This window comes from Tauraco erythrolophus, chromosome 2, assembly GCF_009769465.1.
Source record: "Tauraco erythrolophus isolate bTauEry1 chromosome 2, bTauEry1.pri, whole genome shotgun sequence".
Taxonomy (NCBI): Eukaryota; Metazoa; Chordata; class Aves; order Musophagiformes; family Musophagidae; genus Tauraco; species Tauraco erythrolophus.
Genome location: NC_141466.1, coordinates 113,329,994 through 113,350,462, shown reverse-complemented (window position 1 = coordinate 113,350,462; position 20,469 = coordinate 113,329,994). Strand labels below are relative to the sequence as shown.

At 49.3% G+C, this 20,469-nt stretch overlaps 1 protein-coding gene across 2 annotated transcripts in view; it reads left to right on the top strand.

Moving 5' to 3' along the window:
- Positions 1-1,782: 1,782 nt before the first annotated feature.
- The window catches only part of PARP1 (poly(ADP-ribose) polymerase 1), a 34,116-nt gene continuing 15,429 nt past the window's right edge, over positions 1,783-20,469 (top strand). Inside the window, exons 1-10 of one of the 2 annotated variants that reach the window (XM_086629822.1) lie at positions 1,783-1,902; positions 5,874-6,036; positions 6,923-7,032; positions 8,112-8,326; positions 13,694-13,790; positions 15,472-15,588; positions 16,537-16,713; positions 17,162-17,303; positions 18,750-18,890; positions 19,615-19,857. In XM_086629822.1, the coding sequence (XP_086485948.1) occupies positions 1,783-1,902; positions 5,874-6,036; positions 6,923-7,032; positions 8,112-8,326; positions 13,694-13,790; positions 15,472-15,588; positions 16,537-16,713; positions 17,162-17,303; positions 18,750-18,890; positions 19,615-19,857 (1,525 nt within the window). Of the gene's footprint in view, positions 1,903-5,873; positions 6,037-6,913; positions 7,033-8,111; positions 8,327-13,693; positions 13,791-15,471; positions 15,589-16,536; positions 16,714-17,161; positions 17,304-18,749; positions 18,891-19,614; positions 19,858-20,469 lie in introns of both variants that reach the window. The other variant, XM_086629815.1, reaches the window with a different exon arrangement.

Sequence of the window (20,469 nt, the reverse complement as noted above, 5' to 3'; positions counted from 1 at the left end):
TCACTGCTGGTCACCTTCAAAACGGGCAAAGCCCCTGGCAGACATGCCGGGCAGAGTGGATAGGAACCACCTCCAGCTCCTGGTTCAGATCATCTAGGTGAGCTCTCCTGAGTCTTTCACTTTTCTTCAGTGTGAGACTAAATGAGCTGATGTACCTCTGAACCGCTGGTGTCAGGTTCAAGAACTTCTGTAAGAAGCAACTCGAAAAAGTGAAGACTGCTGTGCCGAGCAATCCGTATCTGACTGTGTGGAAGCAGCACCATCTAGTGCTTTACACATCTTTTTTTTTTTTTTTTTTTTTTTTTCCCCCCTTCCTTCCCCGAATCTGTAGTGCTGTATTCAGGGTACATCTGTACCAGAACCCTCCTTTCAACCGCGGCACGCTGCTAGTCCGTACGCTGCCGGAGGGTTCACTGCCAAGGCAAACACCTTGGGAGACGGAAAGCACAAGATTAGGGAGATGCGTTAACATCTCAGGCCATACAGGCTTGCTGAGATGCCGGTGTGCAACTCCGACTGATCCCTGTGAGCTGTCTGAAGCCCACCCAGGACTGAATATCCTTCTTTTCTTGAACCCTAGTTCCAGAATCACAATAAAAGTAATGAAAAATACTCAGCGAGGGTTTGGAATAACTTCAGTGGTCTCCCCTTCTCCAGTGAAGCTACAGAACCAATGCCCTCTGCTGATACTAGAGGATATTACCTCCTAAAGGAGAGAAAAAGCCAAGATTTAACTACACGAAGAGCTCTTTTTTCCTGTCTTTAGGACCTATACTGTCATCCCCGGGGACTGGAGGAAATTCCTGCCTGGGAGTGAAATCACCTGGCCGTTTTTGGCCGAGGGATAGCTGCTAAGCACAGGTCCTCCCAAGATCCAGGCAGCCTGCTTTCCGCGGCAGGCTCTACCCTGGCTGGAGCAGCTGCCTGAGGCAGCAGCACCGGCGCGCCTGGACACAAAACACCCCGTTTCTCTCCGCCTCCCGGGGCTCCCCGGAGCCGAGCCTGTGTTTTTCCGAGCTTGCCAGGTAGAAAGCCGGGTGCCGCGTTTCCTCAGAGGGGCGACTGACGCCCCCACGCCGCAGCACCTCCTGAGGGTCCGAACGCCAGGGAAAGCGACCGGCTGAGTTTGCCTCGGGGCTGGAGGGCAGGGCAGGGCGGCAAGTGCTCGCCGAGACGGGAGGCGGCTTCGCCTGGTGCTAACGAAAGGCGTTTTCTCAGCTCCAGGGGCTCCTGCCCGTCCGTGCAGCCGTACGAGAGAAACTGCCGGGCCCGGAGAGCTCGGACCAAAGGCGCGGGTGATGGAGCAGAGGGACAGGCAGCGGGAGAAGCCGGTTACCGTTCTGCACCCCCTTTTCTTTCACCGAGTTAACTTCTCGTGAGGGCTTTTTTAGGGGAAGAGGACACCCGTTCTCCAGCGCGGGCCAGGGAACGGGAGGCGAACGGGCTCCGTCAGCCTGCGAGTGGCTCGGGCAGGCCCGCACCCGCGTGGCGCCGGAAGCGGAACGACCCCCGCGGGGCCCAGCCGCGCCGAGGGACACAGCCGCCACGTGATCCGCCGCCGCTCCCCACCCCCCATTGATACACTGTAGCGAACCGGAACGTTCCAGGCGCCGCCAGGCACGCCGAATCGATGCCCGAGCGGCAGATCCGACCGGCCGCTGAGGCGGGGGTGGGAGCTCGGCGCTCGGCTAGCTCTCCCGTGTCGGGGGTGGGGGGAGGTTAGCGCGGGGCGGTGGGTGCGCGGTGCGGGGTGGTTCCGCGGCGGCGGGAGCTACAGCGGCGATGGCGGAGCCCGCAGAGAAGCTGTACCGGGCGGAGTACGCCAAGAGCGGTCGCGCTTCCTGCAAGAAGTGCGGCGAGAGCATCGCTAAGGACTCGCTGCGTCTGGCCCTCATGGTGCAGGTACCGCGTGGCGGGGCCCGGGCCGGCAGGGAGGGATGGCGGGCTGACCGCTCGGCTCCGCACCGGCGGCGGCTCGGCCGGGGGTGGCGGGGCCAGGCCGGGGCTCCCCTCCTTGCGCCCGCTGCGGCGGTCCGGAGCCGCTCGGCCGCGCCTCTCTCCGCCGCGGAGGCGAGCGCGGGCTATTTTTAGCATCGGTGCCTTCGCCCGCTGTTCCTTGCGGTCTCCGCAGCGGCGCCGGGCCCTGCAGCACCGCTGCCCGCAACGCTCCCCGCCGCTCCCAGGGATGGGATCGGGTGGGAGCCGCTCCCCGCGGGGTCGGTCGCCGTGCGGGTCGCGGGGGGGGGGGGGGGGGGGGGGGTGTTGTCGGTCGCCTGGGCTCGTAAAGCCGTCGGGAGGTGAGGCGGTGCAAAGTTCGCCGTTAAGTGCCTTAGCGGAGGATTGCAGCGGCGGCGGGGTCGGCTCGGGGGCGCTCATAGAAGCTCTTTGTTGCCCTCCGGCGAGGACGGAGCGGGGGAGCGGGAGGTGGGCGTAGGAGGGGAGCGAGCAGGGCGGCTCGGCTCGACTTGTCCGTGCCGCGGGAAGCGTCTGCCACTCGGGGTGTTCCGCGTCTCGTCAGAGAAATGTCCGTTCGGAAGGTCCTTTGCGTATGAGATGGAAAAACTGGGGCCGAAACATGCCGGAGGTCGCGAACGGTCCGGTGTTTTCCACTCCGTTTCCTCTTAGGGCCTGTCGGGTGGGCGGTCAGGCTTGGGCTGCCGGCGGTGGAGGGCTGCTTTTACGGAGCTGGCTGGCACATCGCAGGCATGAAACAGAGAGCTGGGGTGCAATTAACAAACCGAACGCGAAGGCCTGTTTTGCTGTCAGCTGTCCCCAAATTATTTGCCTTTTGGGGAAGAGACTTGCTCGGCTTCTTTTCAAAACGAAGGGAAGGGCCCCGTCTGGTGTTGGAGGGCTGGGAATTGTGCACAGATCTGTACAAGCCGCCTTGACCGGCCTGAAATCGCACCCGGTTGTGGGAGGATGGGGAGGGATCCGGCCTCTCAGCAGGGGAGGTGGGGGTTTGCTCTTCGGGGAGGTGGGGGTTTGCTCGGGAAGGGCGAAGGGCTGCGCTCCCAGGCTGCGGGCCTGGGCCTGTCTCTAGCGAGAGGAATGGAGAGGCACCCGCAGCGCTCCGGTGGTGCGAAGGGACGGCGGGCTGAATTTGGCGTGTGTTGCTGTGCCTTGTGAAAGATAGGCGAGTGCATATACGTGTATTTGTTTATTTATGGAAGGTTAACAAGGACGGGGGTGCGAAGGCTAGAGCAGAGCCCTGCAGGTGGGTGCTGAGGAGCGATTTCTGGAGAACGTACCCCCTCTGTGCGACCGAGAGTCCCTCGTACTCCTGGGAGAGGCTGAGCCTGGAGACGGGCGAGGAAGGGCCCGGGCTGCCTGAGGCGGAGGGGGGCTCGGCTCCCCCTGGGGCATGCCTGGCTGCCGGGGCAGGGCTGACAGGTCTGCCCGGGTTGGAGGCAGGAGCTGTTTCCCCGAAGGGGGCGGGTTTTGTTCCCCAGAACCCCCCTCTCCTGGGAAGGATGCTCAGCTGCAGCGTGTGCTCGCACGTGTTCCTGCCGCCCTCTTCTTTTGTTTCTCCTGCTGCCCTCGGTCGCTTGCTGGAGGTGGCCGCTCTCCTACCCTGCTCCTGCTGCTCTTTCGCCGGTTCCTGCACGTTTGTTGTCTCTCCCTGTCTTTCCCAGCGGTTTATGCTGATGCGAGCCGACCGCTGCCTGCCTTAGTTCAGGGAGCATGTTTGATTTTGTAGGGTTAGGTTTATCGAGCCATCTCCTGGGGGCAGGTGGAGGGGGACAGCTGGGACTGTGGCATCCTTCACAGAGCCACTGCCTTTTAGCCAACCATCTCCCCAAAACTGCTGGTCTTACACCAACCACTTGTATTTATTTATTTTTCCCCCCACAACCTTCTTGAATTTGCGTCATTTCTTCTGCAAAGGGCTCCCTCTGTCCCCTGTCAGCTTTTGTGCCAGCAGAGCACTTTTCACACCCTGCAGCTGAGCATCCCCCCTGCAAGGGCCCAAATTTCACCAGAGCACGCGGGCCTCTTGTTTCCTCTTGGGGAAATCCCCTGTGGAGCAGCCTCTGCGCCGCCTTCAGTGCACAGAGGTCTTTTGCAAATTGTGCAGAAGAAATAAATTAAAGGCAGGCCTAGACCAAGTCATTAGCTGGGTGCCATTTCTTCTATAACTGTCCTTTTGTTTTGTTTTTTGAAGTGAAGAGCCCTGAGCAATGGTGGGATGCTCGATGTTTGGCACAGCGCGGGCACGATCAGCATGCCTTTGACTCTTACTTCCAGCTGGAACCGAGCAGTTTCTGTTATCTGCGTGTGCAATGGGAAAGTGAATTGGACTCTTTTTTTCCATGTTTTGTTTAGGAAGCTATAGTCTAGAGATAGGTGAGCTGAGAGCAGTTGTGTAAACAAGGTCTATCTCGCCTAGAGGTTTCATTTCCCAGACAGAGCAAAGTCGTGCTCCAGGTGCTCAGCTCTGTGTAGTGAAGGAGATCTACTCACTACTTGCATGGTTATCTTAAAGATTGAGCCAGCTGTGCCCTCTGCCATGCACCCTGGTGCCTTATGCCCCGCAAGCTTTTGTGTTAGGAATGTAGCCATGAGGAGTCCTTCAGGAAAACTCCAAACACGAGCCCAGGGCTCAAGGGTGACCAGCTTTCAGTGCCAGACCTGTGTGTAACTTCCAGACACATTGAGAGCAAGCCCAGGGTGGCTGCTGTGTGGCTGTGGTGCTGTGAGGGTAACAGGATAATCCAAATCCTGGCTTGTGGGAAGAGTCCAGCTGGAAATATAGATGTCCTCTTACTGTTTTGGTTGATGGTTAGTTGTAATTGGGGCTCCCAGCTGTCCCAGTCCTATGCAGTGGTCTTTGAATCTCTTTCCTCCTCCTTCCTGCTCATGCATGAAACTCTCTGCTGTTGTTTTCAGCTTGGAGATCTCCCTTCTGCTGGTGAGTGATAAGTAGAACGTTTTCCTAGGTCGTTCATTCTGTATCATCAGTAAGAATAATTATGCAACACTCAGTATTATTAATACACCAGTTGTTTGCGTGCGTTACTTACAGCCAAACCTCTACACGGTTATTTTGTCTGATGGGTAACCGGAACGATGCCAGGTTGGTACTTAATGTATCTGAGTCATAAGCAAGCAGAATACTTCCATGAGGCTGGTGCAACGCAGGGCACTCTGGAGCTCAGGGAAGACTTGGGCGATGCTTATGTGTTGGTGCAGGACTTCATTGGGCTCTGGTGTTTCTCTTAAATTTTGCCTCTGCCTCCTGCGGCCCCCTCAGGAATTTATTTGGGCCACAGTCCTTGGAGCTGCTCCTCCTGTCCTGTTCCTGGTGATGGGCTTTCCAGGGGTCACGGACAACTTGCTTGAGAAGTGGCTGTCAAAGGGATTGTGTGTTGCGCTCGGGGATCCTGCAGAAGGAAGGCCAACAGCCTCTTGTGCTCCGGCAGTCTCGAAGGAGGTTGTAGCAGATGAGCCACGTGCTGTTGCTCATGTTACTTTTTCCACAGCCTCTGTTCTACTTTGCTGGTACCTGCAGATCTTCTGATTCTTATAGAGAAGAAACCTCTCCTTGTCTGCTCAGGGTTGGAATAGCCATGTGGAGGCTATGACCTTTTTGTTTTGAGTAAAACAAACAGGGTAAGCAGTGGGGCGATGAACTGGTTAAGCTAGGTAAATGTTGCTTCTATATCTGTCCCCTTTGGGATCTCTCTCTAGCAGCTTGTCTGACAGATTAGATTTTCTTCTTAGGCTTTGTCCTAAATAGCATTCATATCTTAATTTAAAAAAAAAAGAAAATCACTTGTGTTTACCCAGGTACTCCTTTTTATCTTGCTTTTTTTTTTCCCCTTGAGTCTGTCTGAGTTGCTTCATCTTGGCCTAATGTACTTTGTTCGTAGTCGCCCATGTTTGATGGCAAAGTCCCTCACTGGCACCACTACAGCTGCTTCTGGAAGCGGGCTCGCATCGTGTCCCACGCGGACATTGACGGCTTCACTGAGCTCCGGTGGGAAGATCAGGAGAAAATCAAGAAAGCCATTGAAACTGGAGGCCCTGGAGGAGGTAAGTGGAGGTCTCCTGGTGTTTGGAGATTCAACTGGAACTATGCCCCCTCTTCTCAAGCTGTTATTGCGGTTATTTGGTTGCCGTGTCCCTTCAGCCAGTGATGTCGGAAGAATTGTTGTGGCGTCTCTCCACTCCAGGGCTAGGACGCTGGCATATGATCCAGCATGTTAAATCAACAAGGGAGAAAGCCAAATCGGTTGGCAGATGTATTGCCAAATATTTCTTGTTATCGTGATTGGTGTGTTTTGTTTTCAGTTCTTTAATATTTACAAATGCTGTTGGAGTATGTTGTTTTAATGGTACCTTCACTGCAGGGTATGGTTGTGGTGGCTCTTTGAAATTGTTACACCATGAACTAGTGAGTCAGCGGAGCAAGTGAGAAGGGTCCAGGTACAGAGCAGACTGAACTCACCGTGTAAACCAAGGATGCTGGGCAGTTTTAAATTGATGTCTGTGTGTTGAAATGCAGTAATGCAAAAAATAAAAGGAAATCGGCCGTTGGGAAGAGGAGTTCTGCTTTGAAGCAGAGCTGTTTGTGACTCCTGTTACAGTCAGTTCTTCAGTAAGGTCTCGTTTTACACTACTTTCAGGAAGGAAGTAAAAAGGGTCAAGTCTGTGCACCTTTGAAAGTCTTTTAAAGTCATGAAATAAGCAATCCTGTATGATTGCTACTTGGCTGTTTAAAGAACTGTTTCTATTTTAAAAGTGCTTTTGAGCATGGACTGCGTATCTTGCTGTGTATTCAAATTCTTGACAGACAAGTTGCTGGAACACAGAGGTTTATTAATCCGGACTACTAACAATCTGGGACAGAGAATAAGAGAATAAAAGAATGCCTTTTAAAGCTGAACTCTGTGTTTTCTTTGTTCTTCAGGAAAAGGAGGGGACCAGGAAGGAGGTGGCAAGGCTGAGAAGAGCCTAAATGACTTTGCTGCAGAATATGCCAAGTCTAACAGAAGTACTTGCAAGGGTTGTGAGCAGAAAATAGAAAAGGTAAAAAGCTTTTCTTCTCTCTCCATCTCGTATCTTTTCTCTCACTAGTTCCAATTCAAACAGTGACTTCTGTAATTGCTTCCTCTTGGTCCTGCATATGGAAAGCACTTGCAGAGCTGCATTTCTGTGTCTGAGGAGCAGCTGTGTCCTGGACAGATGACAGTAAAGGCATCCCTCGGGCGATGTAGCCTGCTTCAAACCTACTGATGCTTCCTTTCACTTGGGTCTTAGAGCAGGCTGGAATGCTGCTTGCCAGCAGCTTTGTGGCAAGAGAGCCACCACTAACTGCAGCTTTTCCTGCTTGTTGCGACAGTGCAAAGGTGTTGACCTCTTCTTCCTCCTCAGCCGGACCAGCTCTCTTTGTGTGCAGTGAATCCATGTTAACTCCATGAAAGCAGATGGAAACAGCAATGCAGCTAGTTAATGATGCAGCCCTGTAGTTGAACGTGTCTTTAAAAGCACAGCACCAAGACAGTTGACAAAATGAAGTTGTGAGCCTCGGATAGACGTGAATAGACCTGCCGGTTGGGTAAAGATGGCAAGGGCTGAACACCAGTGCTAGTGTGCTTGTATCTGCAGAAACAATGATTGACTGTTGTGGAGGCATTTCCTTGTTGGTGCATGAAGCATTGCAGTCTAAAAGCACCTAAAGCAACTGCTTATTGTGCATCTGAAAAGTCGTTTGCAGCAAGACAGAGTGAGATTATATTAGTACTGATGCTTGAGTGGTAGGGTCATAAAGTTAATTCTTAGTTGCCTGCATGGGGTTGGGTCAAGTGAGTTTTCCTTGTTAAGCTTACTAGGAGTTGGAGTAAAGACTACAGCATTACCTGTGTTGAGTATGTTTTTGAACAGAAAACTATCTAAAAAAGCAGGGATTTTTCAACCTAGAAAGAGTATTGAAGAAAGCAGAGAAACTGTAGTGAAAGGACTTGAACAAAAGTTGTGTGCTTTGATAGAGGAACTGATGCTATTTTACAGGTCCTTAGAAAGCATTATGTTGGTAACAAGCTTGTTAATGTCCTGCTCTTTCCAGGAAGGCCTAACAATTACTCTTGTGTTACTTTAATCTACCGTAGGGCCAGATCCGGATTTCCAAGAAGATGGTGCATCCTGAAAAGCCACAGCTGGGAATGATAGATAACTGGTACCACCCGGACTGCTTTGTGAGCCGTCGAGCAGAGCTGGGCTTCCTCCCGGCATACGGAGCTGCCCAGCTCCTGGGCTTCAGCATCTTGAAAGCTGAAGATAAAGAAACTCTCAAGAAGCAGCTGCCAGCTACCAAAAGTGAAGGGTAGGTGGGGAATGCAACAGATTGCGTTGTCTAGAGGAGCTGTTGCTTGCCTTCAAATATATCCATGATAAACATTTTGTGACATTGTTGTCTCTCTTAAAAGAATATTGGTCATAGGAGAATTTGGTCCTTCCTGTGACCTTAGGCAGATGACAGCAGACAAATTCCCTGTCCCTGGAAGCGTGCAGTTCGCTTGGTTCCTGTGACTGCCTTGAGAAAATACAGAGACCAGCAGCTGTGACTTGGAGGACTGATGTAGGGCTTTAAACCATAAAATAATGCGTGCTTAATACAAAGGGATGCTGGGCTCTGTGCCTTCTTGTGCGATGCTGTTATCAGTGACGGTTTCTCTGCTGTAACTGCTTGTTAGAGAATTGATTTGACATCTCTTATCTATGAGCTGCTCATCTGTGACAGGCACTGAATCTGATAATGGTGTTTATTGGCTGCATAGTGATTACGCTTGGATGCTTTTGTTTGCTAAATCTTTTATGGTACGACTGAAATTTCATTGCCTTGCATTGAAATTTTTAGTGGAGGCTCTTGATAGAACTTGCACTGACAGAGAGAAATGCTTCTAGGTGGCTCGCTAGCTTTGGTCAATCTTTCTCTGTTAATGAAGGCTTTTGTTGCTTGTTTTTGAAGTGACTTCACCTAGAGCCATCCTTCATAACACAAACCAGCATTGCGTTGTCCCCATGGAGGAAGGAACTTAAGGTGTTCCTGGGTCCTACAAATAGGAAAGATCTTGATTTTGTAAAACTTTTGGCTTCTCCATGAACCTTGTAGGCTGAATTCAGCTTTGCCGTTGCAAGGATTCACCATGAAACTGTCCAGTGAGAATGATACTGAGTTCTGAGAAGATGTGGCTGTGTCAAATCTGTGCACTCTTTGTCAGTATTGATCCTCCAGATATGTGACTGATGGGCATGGCGTGCCATTCAGAGCCGTGCGTATGTGTGAATGCCATCCTGGGCCATAGGTAACAAGGCAGAACGTGCATAAACTCATCTGTGTGTTGAGGCTGCTGTTCGACTTCCACACTTTAGCGTTGGTTGGTAAGCAGTTGCTCCAGAAGCATTCAGCAGTGGTGCGGGTGCCCTGGGGAGGGTCCTGTGATGCGCAGGAGTGGGTGCTCCTGACCAAGTCCCATCAGGTTCTGCACTGTTCACCTCGCTCAGCTGAACCACTGGAGGCTGAGACGAGCTGTCTGCATCTGCCCAGCAGCCTGCCATCTTTTCACGCACGCATTTTTACCTCCGTGTGTGTTGCAGGGTGTAAGTAGGACAGCGTTGTAATGCGCTGGCAGCTTTTCAAGTAGTCCTTTGCTTTTTGTGCCGAGGTGCGTGTTCTGCTTTGTCCTAGAGCAGTGTGTGGGTTTAATAGGGTTATTTGTAGTTCTCTCCCATGTCTTTAGCAAAGCTCTACATGTTTGACTGTGTAAGTGTTCCTCTAGTCTGCCCTGACTCTGCTTTTCTGGGCCACTTCTGGGATGCTGTGCAAAATACGAAGGCTTTGTGAAGATAGGCCACAGGGTAGTTCGCCAAGTCACTGTGTAAATAAAAGCCTAGAATTACAGTGGAAAAAAGCTTAGACTGGTGTTAGAGAGTAAAGTGAACCAGGACCTCATGCCAGAAAAGCAGCAGGACATCTCATCTTTCCTGCTTTCTAAGCACTGCATGAACAAGCCCCTCAACCGTGAAGGTGCTGGCTGGCTCTTGCGCTCCACTGCCTTTCTTCTGCTGTTTGGGCTGTGTGCTTGAGCCAAGGGTATTAAGGGTCAATTGGAAAAATAGTTGTCTGTCAAACAAACTGAATGAATGAGAGTGTAAATAAAGAGAATGAATGCAGATGTGTGGTGTGCTTCCTACCTGGTGATTTTCTGCCAAGAAAGCACGGAAGTTCTGGAGGAGCAGAAAGAAAAACACCCCAGAAGCTTGAGTAAGATGCAGTTACCTCTGATAATTCATCTTGTGCATTCAGTCAGATAACAGAAATTAACGACAGAAATTACAGCATCTCGCAGAAATGATGTTACAGCATCTGCTGTAGGTGAGATTCTCAAAATGATCTTTAAAGTTATTTCTAATTGTGCTGCGTCCAAATTATATCTTGACTCAGATGTCTCTGCAATTGAGATGTGACTCATCCAAATTCATGTGCTGCTTCTGCATGTCTAGCCCATGCTCCGAGGAGAAGTTCAGACTTTGGGACTGCCCTGTCAGCCCTTTTCGAAAGGATGGCAGTGTGTCGTGCCTATTGCATATAAGAGAATCTGCAAGCGTCCCGGCTCTTCCTCGATCGGCTCTGGGTGAGACATGCTGAACCTCCCCTGGGCTACAGGCTGTCGTCCCAAGCACCAGCACGTTGCAGGCCTGGGGAAGGAGGATCTTGTGTCCTTGCCAGCAGCTTCTCTGTGGAAAGAGTGCCCAGATACTGCTGTAGGAAATGCAGTAGCAGCTTGTGAGCTCCCTTTGACTGTGCCACTTTGGTAGCGTGTGTTTCGCCCTCCTTTGCTGAGCTGTAATACGTCCCTGTACTTTCTGCCTCACTTGCTTGGGTAGAATTGCTGCCCAGGACAGGAGCAAAGCGTCTGTTCTGGAGATGTCATACAACACCGGATTAGCTGCAGAGGTTGCCTGAGGCAGAGGGTAAGTACACAGGTCAGCAGCAATCTGTTGGTGCTTTACAGGGAGGAGAAAAGAGAAGCCGTTCCTCCCTGTGTCAGCTGCTTGCTTTATCCAGGGTTGCCGTGACTGTCCTTTCCACCCTTCCCTTTCATTGTAGGGAGGACATGGAAAATAGAGTAGGTGTTAAGGAAGGGCCAGGCTAGAGTGGGACAGTTCACTCTTCTAATTGTGTGTCCTCCATGAAGGTGAGAAGTGATTCGTGTCAGCTGGTGAGTACCGGTCCTTCAAAGCAAACTGTTGGGCTGTGCCTCTTTGGTGTGGAAAGACTCTCCCTTCCCCACCAGGAGAAAGGGTGTACACAGTAGCAACACACAGTGTTTGGTCCCAAGGATGGCAGATAAAATTCATGTGTATGTGTATTTTGTCGATTGTTCTGAAATTTGCTGTTTTGGGAAGATGTAAGACGAAGTCAGCTTTGCCATTCCCTTCTCCAGACTGTATAAAATGATGATTGGTGTTTGTTTTAAGCCTTGGGCATAGCCAGGGACAAAAGAGAAGACGGTGACTGACAGCTTTATGCGTCTTTGCAATTAGAAAGATCCCTCCTGCTGTGCGGTTTGTTCAAGTGGCTGGAACAGGTACAGTAATGGCACTGTCTGGGAGAGCAACCTGCTGTCCCCTGGACTCTGAGAAGCTGCCAAAAGTGTGAGTCCCTGCTGGAATTTAAATGCTTTCCCTGGGTCCCAGGGCCTCTCGGCAGGGTGATCGCCTTCCAGCAGTTGGTGTGCTGGCTTTCCTCTTTTTGGAGACTGGGAGACAAGTCACAGCGTAGCAGTGAGCGCTGGCTTGCTGGAGGCAGCCTGACTGTCAGCCGGCCGAGGGAGAGGCACTGCAGATGCACAGCATTTGGGCACCCATCCTAAATACTTTCATTATTAAGCCCTCTGGCTTGGGAAGGTGTAGCAGAGTGCTTTGTGCTCAAGCTGATATGTTTACCTCAGATTATGTTGTGTACCCATGACTCTGTTCAAGCTTACAGAAGTCATGATCCTCATGGTGGAGTTCAGTGGAAGCTCTGGTCTTGCCCCTTGCAGGGGCTGCTGCTGGGGAGGAGAAGGGACTTGCTTGGCCTGGGGGTTTTTGACGGCATGGCTGTGTGTGTGCTGTGTCCAGTCTTGCCATGCTGGTTCCTGCTCGCTCAATTTAGGAAACAAGATGGAGCTTTTATCAAGAAATGCAAGCAGATGCTGGCAGCATGGTGCGGCTGTTGTCCCCGGTGAGGCACCGCACCTTAAAGCATAGCCCCACCTCCAACTGATGGGACCTCGAAGGGGGACAGCTGAAAGATCAGCTCTTCTGCAAAACCAGCCCCTTAAAAGACTTGCAAAGTGCTCTGAATCGTGGTTTGGTCAGAGCTACTAGTGACAGGCTAGTGGTGGCCACTGCCAAGAAAACAAGAGCTTGGGTCAATTTTAGGGCCAGGACAGTTAGTAGAACTTACAGGTCTCTCACACATAAGTCTTTGGGAGAAGAGCACCTTTTAACATCCTGCTGCAGCTTTACAGCTAATAAGCTGTCAAACAGGGTTAGTCTTAACAGTAGCAAAGTACTAGAAAGTGAAATGTCTAAAATTCTAAGTAGGAGAGCAATTGAGCATGTCAACTTTATGGCTTAACCATCAGCCACAGCTTATAAAGTTAAGACAGATGCTTTCTTAGAAAGAAATGTGGCTGATGTTTTGAAACGATAGCAGCTCTGTCAAAACCAAGTGCGAGATCCAAGCTGTGTTCATGCTCTGCCACAAGTTCCAGACCCCTCCTGCCTCCAGAGGGACAAAATTTCCCTTTATTTCCTCACGAGGAGAGCACACACTGATTTGATTTATTGATATGGCTGTATTTCGAAGCCAGGCAGACCAAGAGGATGACATGACTGGAAACTAAATGATCTTCCTCTGAGGTCTCTTGTCATTCTGAAGTCTGCCAAAACCCCCCGGTTTTCATTTGGCTTCCTCCTCTTTCCAGTCTTTCTCGAGCAGCATTTTCTGTAACTTGTCCCTGCGCAGCTCTAAGCCCTAGCTCATAGCAATAAATTTCCTGACACAACTGCACAGTAGTACATCACAAAACCACTATCAGCCTGGGAGCACTTTGCAAGTAGAAACTTCCTCCTGTCTGATTTCAGAGACCTGACTTAATTCCAGTCCGTAGAGAAACTAGCTGGGAAATACCTAGTTTCCCAGTGTGTAAGCTTATTAAAATTATCATTATTTGCTGTCCTTTATTTCAGTATGGACTGTCTAAACTGCACAATCAAGCTGTTGATTCAGCTGAAAGATATTACAGTCTTTTAATCTGCATTGCTACACCTCCTCAGATTTGGAGAGATGTGCTTCTATTAATTGATTTTAGGAATGCCTCTGCTATAACTAATACTGGTGTAGATGAATATGCCTGAAAATGTTACAGGATTTCGTGCGCTCTTCTGCCAGACCATACAGTCACCCTGTGAAGAAAGTTTTAAGTGTGCCTGACCTGATTGAGGCGGCTCAAGTTGCAGAGCCAAGTACATGTCTACAGTCTAGCACTGAGGAATTTGAAAAATGGGTTTGCCTGCCAAAACCGAGGACATTCAAGCCTCTGCAGATATCGGCAGTCAGTAAACTGAGCTCTGGTAACTGCTGGACAGGCATTTAATTAACGTCCTTTCACGTGTGTGTTTTGTTTTTCTCTATTAGAAAGAGAAAAGGAGAAGAGGTAGATGGAAATGTGACTGTGAAAAAGAAACAGAAAAAAGAAAAAGAGAAAGAATCAAAGCAGGAAAAACAGCTGAAGGTGAGTTTTAGCTGATGACATCCTAAAAACTGCTTCGTTAGAAGAGCGCAGTGTCAGACACTAAGTGCAGAGCTGTGGCACCTAGAGACGGGCTGTAGCTTCTCCCCAGACAAAGCAGAGTTGCAGCACAGCTGGTCCTCATGTCCTGGTGCAGGAGATGACCTGTCACTACGGCTTTGCTGAAGGCAATTCACCCTGCTGTCTTCTCCTGAAAGAGAGGAAGGAAGTTCTCTAGGACTTATGCTTACTGGATTTCAATAGATTAGGTTAAATGCCTTGTCTCTCAGGGAAGCTGGTTCTGTGGTCCTTCTGTTATCAGCTGGTTGTGGTGGCTGAAGCTCTGAGCCCGAGTGCTGTTGCAGAAGAGCTTGGAAACCGATAAATAGCTCAGTGTAAAAATTAAGCAGAGGTAAAGAGCAAAACTAGATTAACGAGAAATCATATATTTTCCACCCTCTTGAAGAGCTGTGTTCAGTTCTTGAGTACGAAGAGTGATACCTCACAGCTTTCTACCTTTCACTTTCTAGAATACTGTGGGAAGAATTCCCAGTACAGAATCAGAAATTTTGTATTTATTGAAAGTTTGGCTTAGGTACTTTCCAATAAAAAAATTAACAAGCTGCTTTTGCTGCAATAGAAGTCTTAATGGAGCTGTAGAAAAATGGTGTGTCCACCTTTGAACAAAAGTTTTTTGTTGTGTGGCAATACCTTAATTCTCAACAAAACTTAGCTGAGACATTATCGAGGTTTTGCTGCTGCAATGCAGATGTTTAGGATAGATCAAAGCAATTTGTGGATCAGGGTTAACTTTGGGTTCACTATTTTTTTCTTTTTGTAACAGCAGTTCATCCAACATGATCATTAACACTGAAAATTAAACCACTTAACGCAGTCAACCAATTCTTTCAGGGTAGACTGCATTTTTAACTGTAGCCAGTGAATAACATTCAGAAACTGTCTGAGATATTTTAGGATGATGCTTTGCTGTCCAACTCTTGGGCCTTTCTACAAAAGGTGAAAAAGAATGTGCAGGCTTCTCTGCACTGCTGCAAGTGACTGATCTGGTAGAAGTTCCTCTTATGCTTAGGTGGCTTAAAAGAAGAACAGTGCCAATCAGCATTTCTGATTTTTCTTTTAATGCAAGGCTCCAGTGCAGCCACGTCCCCACTGTTGTCATTGTCAAATAGTTAAGTGATATTTGCAAAGGCTGTTGAGAACTTGCTATGGGTAGTAGCGTGATAGAAACATGGATTCCACTCTACCTGAAAGGTAGCTGTCTTGTTAGTATCGCTTGTAGTTTCTTGTGTGCAATAGTGCTGTACAGGTTACTCTGTGGCCTTTCTTCACATATACATGATGGAGAAGCCTTGGTTTATATGGAATCCCATAGGGATGTCCTTCCACATGTAATCTTGAGAAGAGAATTTGCCGAAGCCACAATGTGCTCGTGTATTCGTACTGAAATCTGAAGCATGTGGCTTTAAAGACCTGGTTTAGGTTTTCCAGTAAAATGTGTGACTCTCTCTTTTGGTAAAGCTACTGGTTCATGGTGCTGTTCATCTCACAGTTTGCGTTTAAATACCATGGGCTTGCTAAAACCTTGTCCACATACTGCAGTTTCAGGTCTCTTCTTAGAAAGCAATTGATTGCAAGTAGCTAAGCTGCTGGGTTTTGTCAACAGGAGCAGACGGAGCTGATCTGGGGCATCAAGGATGAGCTGAGGAAGGTCTGCTCCACTAACGACCTGAAAGAGCTGCTGATCGCCAACAAGCAGGAAGTTCCTTCAGGGGAGAATGCCGTGAGTTGGTCTGTAGTTGTTCTGCATGTGTGCTGGGACTTTGAGTTGGTGTAGCCGACCTGACCCAACATTGCTGCAAGGTCCACAAGTCTGAAGCACGTTTCTAACATAACGCTTCAGAAAGAAATTCAGTGCAAAGCCCAGTCCTTTTGTCTCTATACTCTGATGATACTGCTGTTAACGCTTGCTGGTGAAGGGCTGTGTGGTGGTGTGTGATGCTGACTTCAGTGTCTTAGTCTCAGTGATGGGCCTTTACTCTGCTATGCCCAAACTGGTCCATGTGGGGTTTTTCTGTTGCTGACTCCTCAAGAGCAGGTTAGTTGTGGCACTTCAGGTCACATCCCTCAACTGTCAAATTATGCAAAAAGAAGCAAAAACTGCACAAATGCTTTCCTGGTATGTTTTCTAAAAATGGTCACTTTTCAGCCTGTGCCACTTGTGAAAGCCTTCTCTCTTTCAGAGCCACGCATCACTTTTTAAGTATTTGTATTTATTAAGGCTCTTTGTAAGGAGTGTGGGCTGGGATGTGGGAAGTGTCTGAACTCAAAATGGTCAAGAAATACACTCTAGGCAGGAAAACCGGGACTTGTCTGAGCCTACATTCCCACCTACCTACTCACGCGCTCAGATGCAGTAGCTCGTCTCCTCCTTGGCTCTTCTGGCACGGCTGCCTGGTCAGGCACTGTGGGGTAGGGAGAGACTGCAGGCCATGGGTGGGAGCAGATACAGTGTGACCAGGGAGACTTCATGTCATGTCTTCAAAGCGTCGTAGATCAATCAGTAAGAGTCTTGGTTTATGTGCGGCACATGCATGACAAGCACTAGGAACATCTACGTTTGTGTGCCAGCAGCCTGACTGTTATTTTCTTGTGCAGCCCAGTGTAATACAGCGTGTGGGCTTCCAGCCTCCTTCTGCCATGACCTGTTTTGTATTCTTTGTTGCTTTAGATTTTGGACCGAGTAGCAGATGGGATGGCATTTGGAGCTCTGCTTCCCTGCGAGGAGTGTAAGGGGCAGTTTGTGTTCAAGAGTGACGCATATTACTGTTCGGGGGATATTACTGCCTGGACTAAGTGTGTTGCTAAAACGCAGACTCCCAAAAGGAAAGACTGGGTAATCCCAAAGGTGGGTGTTTGTTGCAATTTGATGGTCTGAAGCACGTTTCTTAACTGATGTTACCTCTTGTAAGGAGATTGAATAAGCAGCAGTTGGTGTTGGATGCCAGAGAGCAGTGTGTGCCACAGTTCTGAGCAGCTGTGACAGTGGGGAGGTCCTGTCACAGCTACATCCCTCTGGGAATAGGCAGCTAATGCGTAACTAAATCATATTTTTTCCAGTAACACTATGTTGAAAGAGATACTGCTGATTTGATTTGAAACCCATCATTTACTTTCTTCTAGGTTTGTTTTCCCAGTGGGTAAAGTGATCATTTGCCTACCTTGGTATGAATGTCTCAGACATCTTTTCCAAGACCTGCAGTAAATGCCAACATCTGTCCAGTACTCAGTTTAGCCTTTAAATGTTATAATAGTATCTGTTGTTTTTAAACTCGCCTTACGCCTCCGTCCCACAGGAGTTTCGGGAAATTCCTTACCTGAAGAAATTCAAGTGTAAGAAGCAGGACAGGGTATTCCCTCCAGATGCTGCGACTGGGAACTCTGTGCCTCCTCCCTCCGCATCTGCTCCTTCAACGGAGACCGCGTCTGCACCCAGAGGTGAGCAACTGGCTGGGCACGGGTCAGTGGAGTTCAGGATGGTGTGTAATGCCATTCCAACATGCCGCCCTGAGCAGGCATGCGGTTCTTCTGCCCCCAAGCAGGCACAGCTCTCCTGGTAAAAAACAGCATAGCAGTGTCTCATGTGCGTGATCTTCCTAGCATCAGTCAACCCTGATGTAGTGGGTTACCTGGGGACATGGGCTCGAGATCCTCGTTGTCTAACAAATCGTGTCGGGTGTTTCTTGGTGGTGGGGAAATTTATGTATTTGCAATAAATCAGAAACTTAAAGGCCGATGTTGCAAAATGTGTCCCAAGGGGGACCTGCTATGAAATGCCTTCTTGCTTGGTTTATTGAGGAACATCCAGGAACCTCCATAATGCCAGATATTCCACATCTGCTGTTAGGTTTTAAGGGCAGTAGTTGTTTCTGGTTTGTTTGTTTTGTTGGGGGTTTTTTTGTGGGTTTTTTTGTGGGTTTTTTTTGTTGTTGTTTTAAATCCTCTGTTGAGATTTGACTTTACCAATCACTAACTCCCCTTATGCAAAATAGATATGCTGTTGCCAGCCCACAAGTTGGGAAAGGGTTGGACTCCAGAAATTTCCCATAGACTGTTGAAATGAGTTGCATGCTTTGGCGATACAGCCTGTCCACTGAGAACTATACTGTCTTCTTTCTTATTCAGCCTTTCTAGCCCTGGCTGTAGTTTTGGGAGCAGGGGATTATTGTTACTTGGTGAAAAGGGTGGGAGTAATTCTGCACGGCTAATTTTAGCCAGATCATGTTATTTTTGCAATGAAGACGAAGTTACACAGGTCTGGCTTCTGACTGGCAAGCTGATTCCAGTCTCAGTGTGCCTTGAAAGTAGACTCAGTGTTGACCGGAATTAAAGCCAGGTTGCTTTGTTTGCTAGCAACCTAACTAATCTGAGTGGGGGGAGAGGAGCAAACAAACCTCTCAGTTGGTCAGCCAGAGTTAGTAGCATTTATCTTTAGCAGTGCAGATACGCTCTTAGACACTTGCCATGTCCTGGACCCACCTGCATTGCCAGGTGTTAACATGATGATGTGATGTAGCCTCAGATGGTTACCAGTTTGCTCCTGACTTGTTATGGAGTTTGCGTGATACAGCCTTGTGCTGTCTGTAAGATCAAGATCCAAATGTACTGTAACACGCGGGAACACTGTTGCTTGAGAGATGATCCTTTTTCTCCAGCCCTTCCAAAACAGATTTCCTTTTGAAAAGGCAGGAGCTTTCATGTTACAGTGAGTTTCTCCCATGCTGTCCAGGCATCAAAGGAAGAGGGAATCAGAGCAGAGTCTTTAGTAGCATAGTGCTGAAGGAGACTGATACTTTTTTCACTTTATTCAACTGCTTTTTTTTTTTTTTTAAAGTGCCTGCATACCCATCTTCATAACATGCTGTGCTATTTCCAAACCCCTAGAGAAACCGCTGACCAACATGAAGATCCTGGTTGTTGGAAAGCTGTCAAAGAACAAGGAAGAGGTGAAGAGCGTTGTGGAGGAGCTGGGAGGAAAGATGACAACGACAGCTAACAAGGCCACCCTGTGCATCAGCACACAGAGTGAGCAGCCGTGCCTTGGTTACTAGTAGCACTGATAACAGCTGAGCGGATTAGAGAGGGCACGCGTCCTTGGAGCTCTCTGGGGATCAGTGTTTGGATTAGGGGGAGTGTTTTGTGTGCGCATGTGGCCGTAGCGTGCTCGGAAAAGTAAAGACAGGTGCGTGCTGTTTCGAGTTTTACTTACCTAGCACTTTAGTCCTGCGGGTTGTGCCCAGGTCTGCAGCAGCTGGAGCTCGGGTCTGTGTGCAGATCGTGGTGGTGTGTGAGCCACCCTTGGTGGGATGAAAGGTGCTGGGAGCTGTGTCCATGCTTGCCTTGTAGAAGCCACGGAGCTGTCTGTGGGTGCCTGAGAGCAGTTCTCTTCTCTGCTGGCACCTTAGGGTCTGCTCTTGCTCCCTGTTGGAGTCAAGGTGCAGACTGGCTGCTGAGGTAGAACTGCTCCCGCCTGGCAGGAGATCTGAGATGGACTGTACAGCCCTAGCCTAGCTCTGGGAAGGGGAGAGCTGGACCAGCCAGATAAAACATGAGTGTTCCTACTGTAGCCCAAGCTGCAGCTTTGAGCTGATGGGGATTTTGCTCTGCAAAGAACATGGCGAATCCAAAATGTGGTGGAATTGTGTTTCCACAAAGTGTTACAGAACCCTGAATCATGGATGGAGGGGAGGGGCTAAAGTCTGAAACCTCACTCATGCTTTTTCTCTTGTTTCCCACTCTGCCTCTACAGAGGATGTGGAGAAGATGAGCAAGAAGATGGAAGAAGTGAAGGAGGCCAAAGTCCGTGTGGTCTCAGAGGAGTTTCTTCACGATGTGAAATCCTCTAGCAAGGATTTTCAGGAGCTTGTGTCTCTCCATGCGCTTTCGCCTTGGGGTGCAGAGGTGAAAATGGAGCACGAGGAAATGGCCGTGGATGGGAAGTGCAGCAAGCCCCCAAGTATGAAGAGTGCTGGGAAGGTCAAAGAAGAACAAGGTGAAGAACAAAGTGGCTGTTTCTTCACAGGCCTGTTCAATGCTGTGCATGCACAAAGCAAACCTGGGTAGTCTTTCCTTGCCCTTTCCTTGAGTTCTATGCCCTTTTTCTCATGATAAATTTAAATAATGAGACCTCGGGGCAAGCCTAGCTTTAAGTAAACATGAAGCTGTCTCCTGAGCTGGCTTTTGTTTCCCCTAGTTGAGTCTTGCTTCAGAGATCTTCTGTGCGATACGTGCCCAGGCTCCCTGACATCAGTCCAGACTCTTCCTTGTAACACCTCAGTGTCTCCCAGTTTGGGTCGGTGTTGTGCCTCCAAGGAGGTGCTAGGGCCCCAAGAGGTGACAGACACTACCATGACTCCCAAGGAGTGTTAGCAAGTGAGAAAATACTGGCGTTCAGAGAAATGAATCCTTGTTCTACTTGCTTTAGAACATAACGTTCTTTAACAAAGGAGGAAAAATAAATAGCCAACACCAGTGGCATTCCTCACCAATGCCATAGAGAGTTTGTATTATTAGTGCTGGACAGTGAACAAAACCATCGCATCTGCTTACCTGTCCTCAGATCTCGTTCTTCTCCGTGTCCTCCAAGTGTAGGTTTCTGTCATAC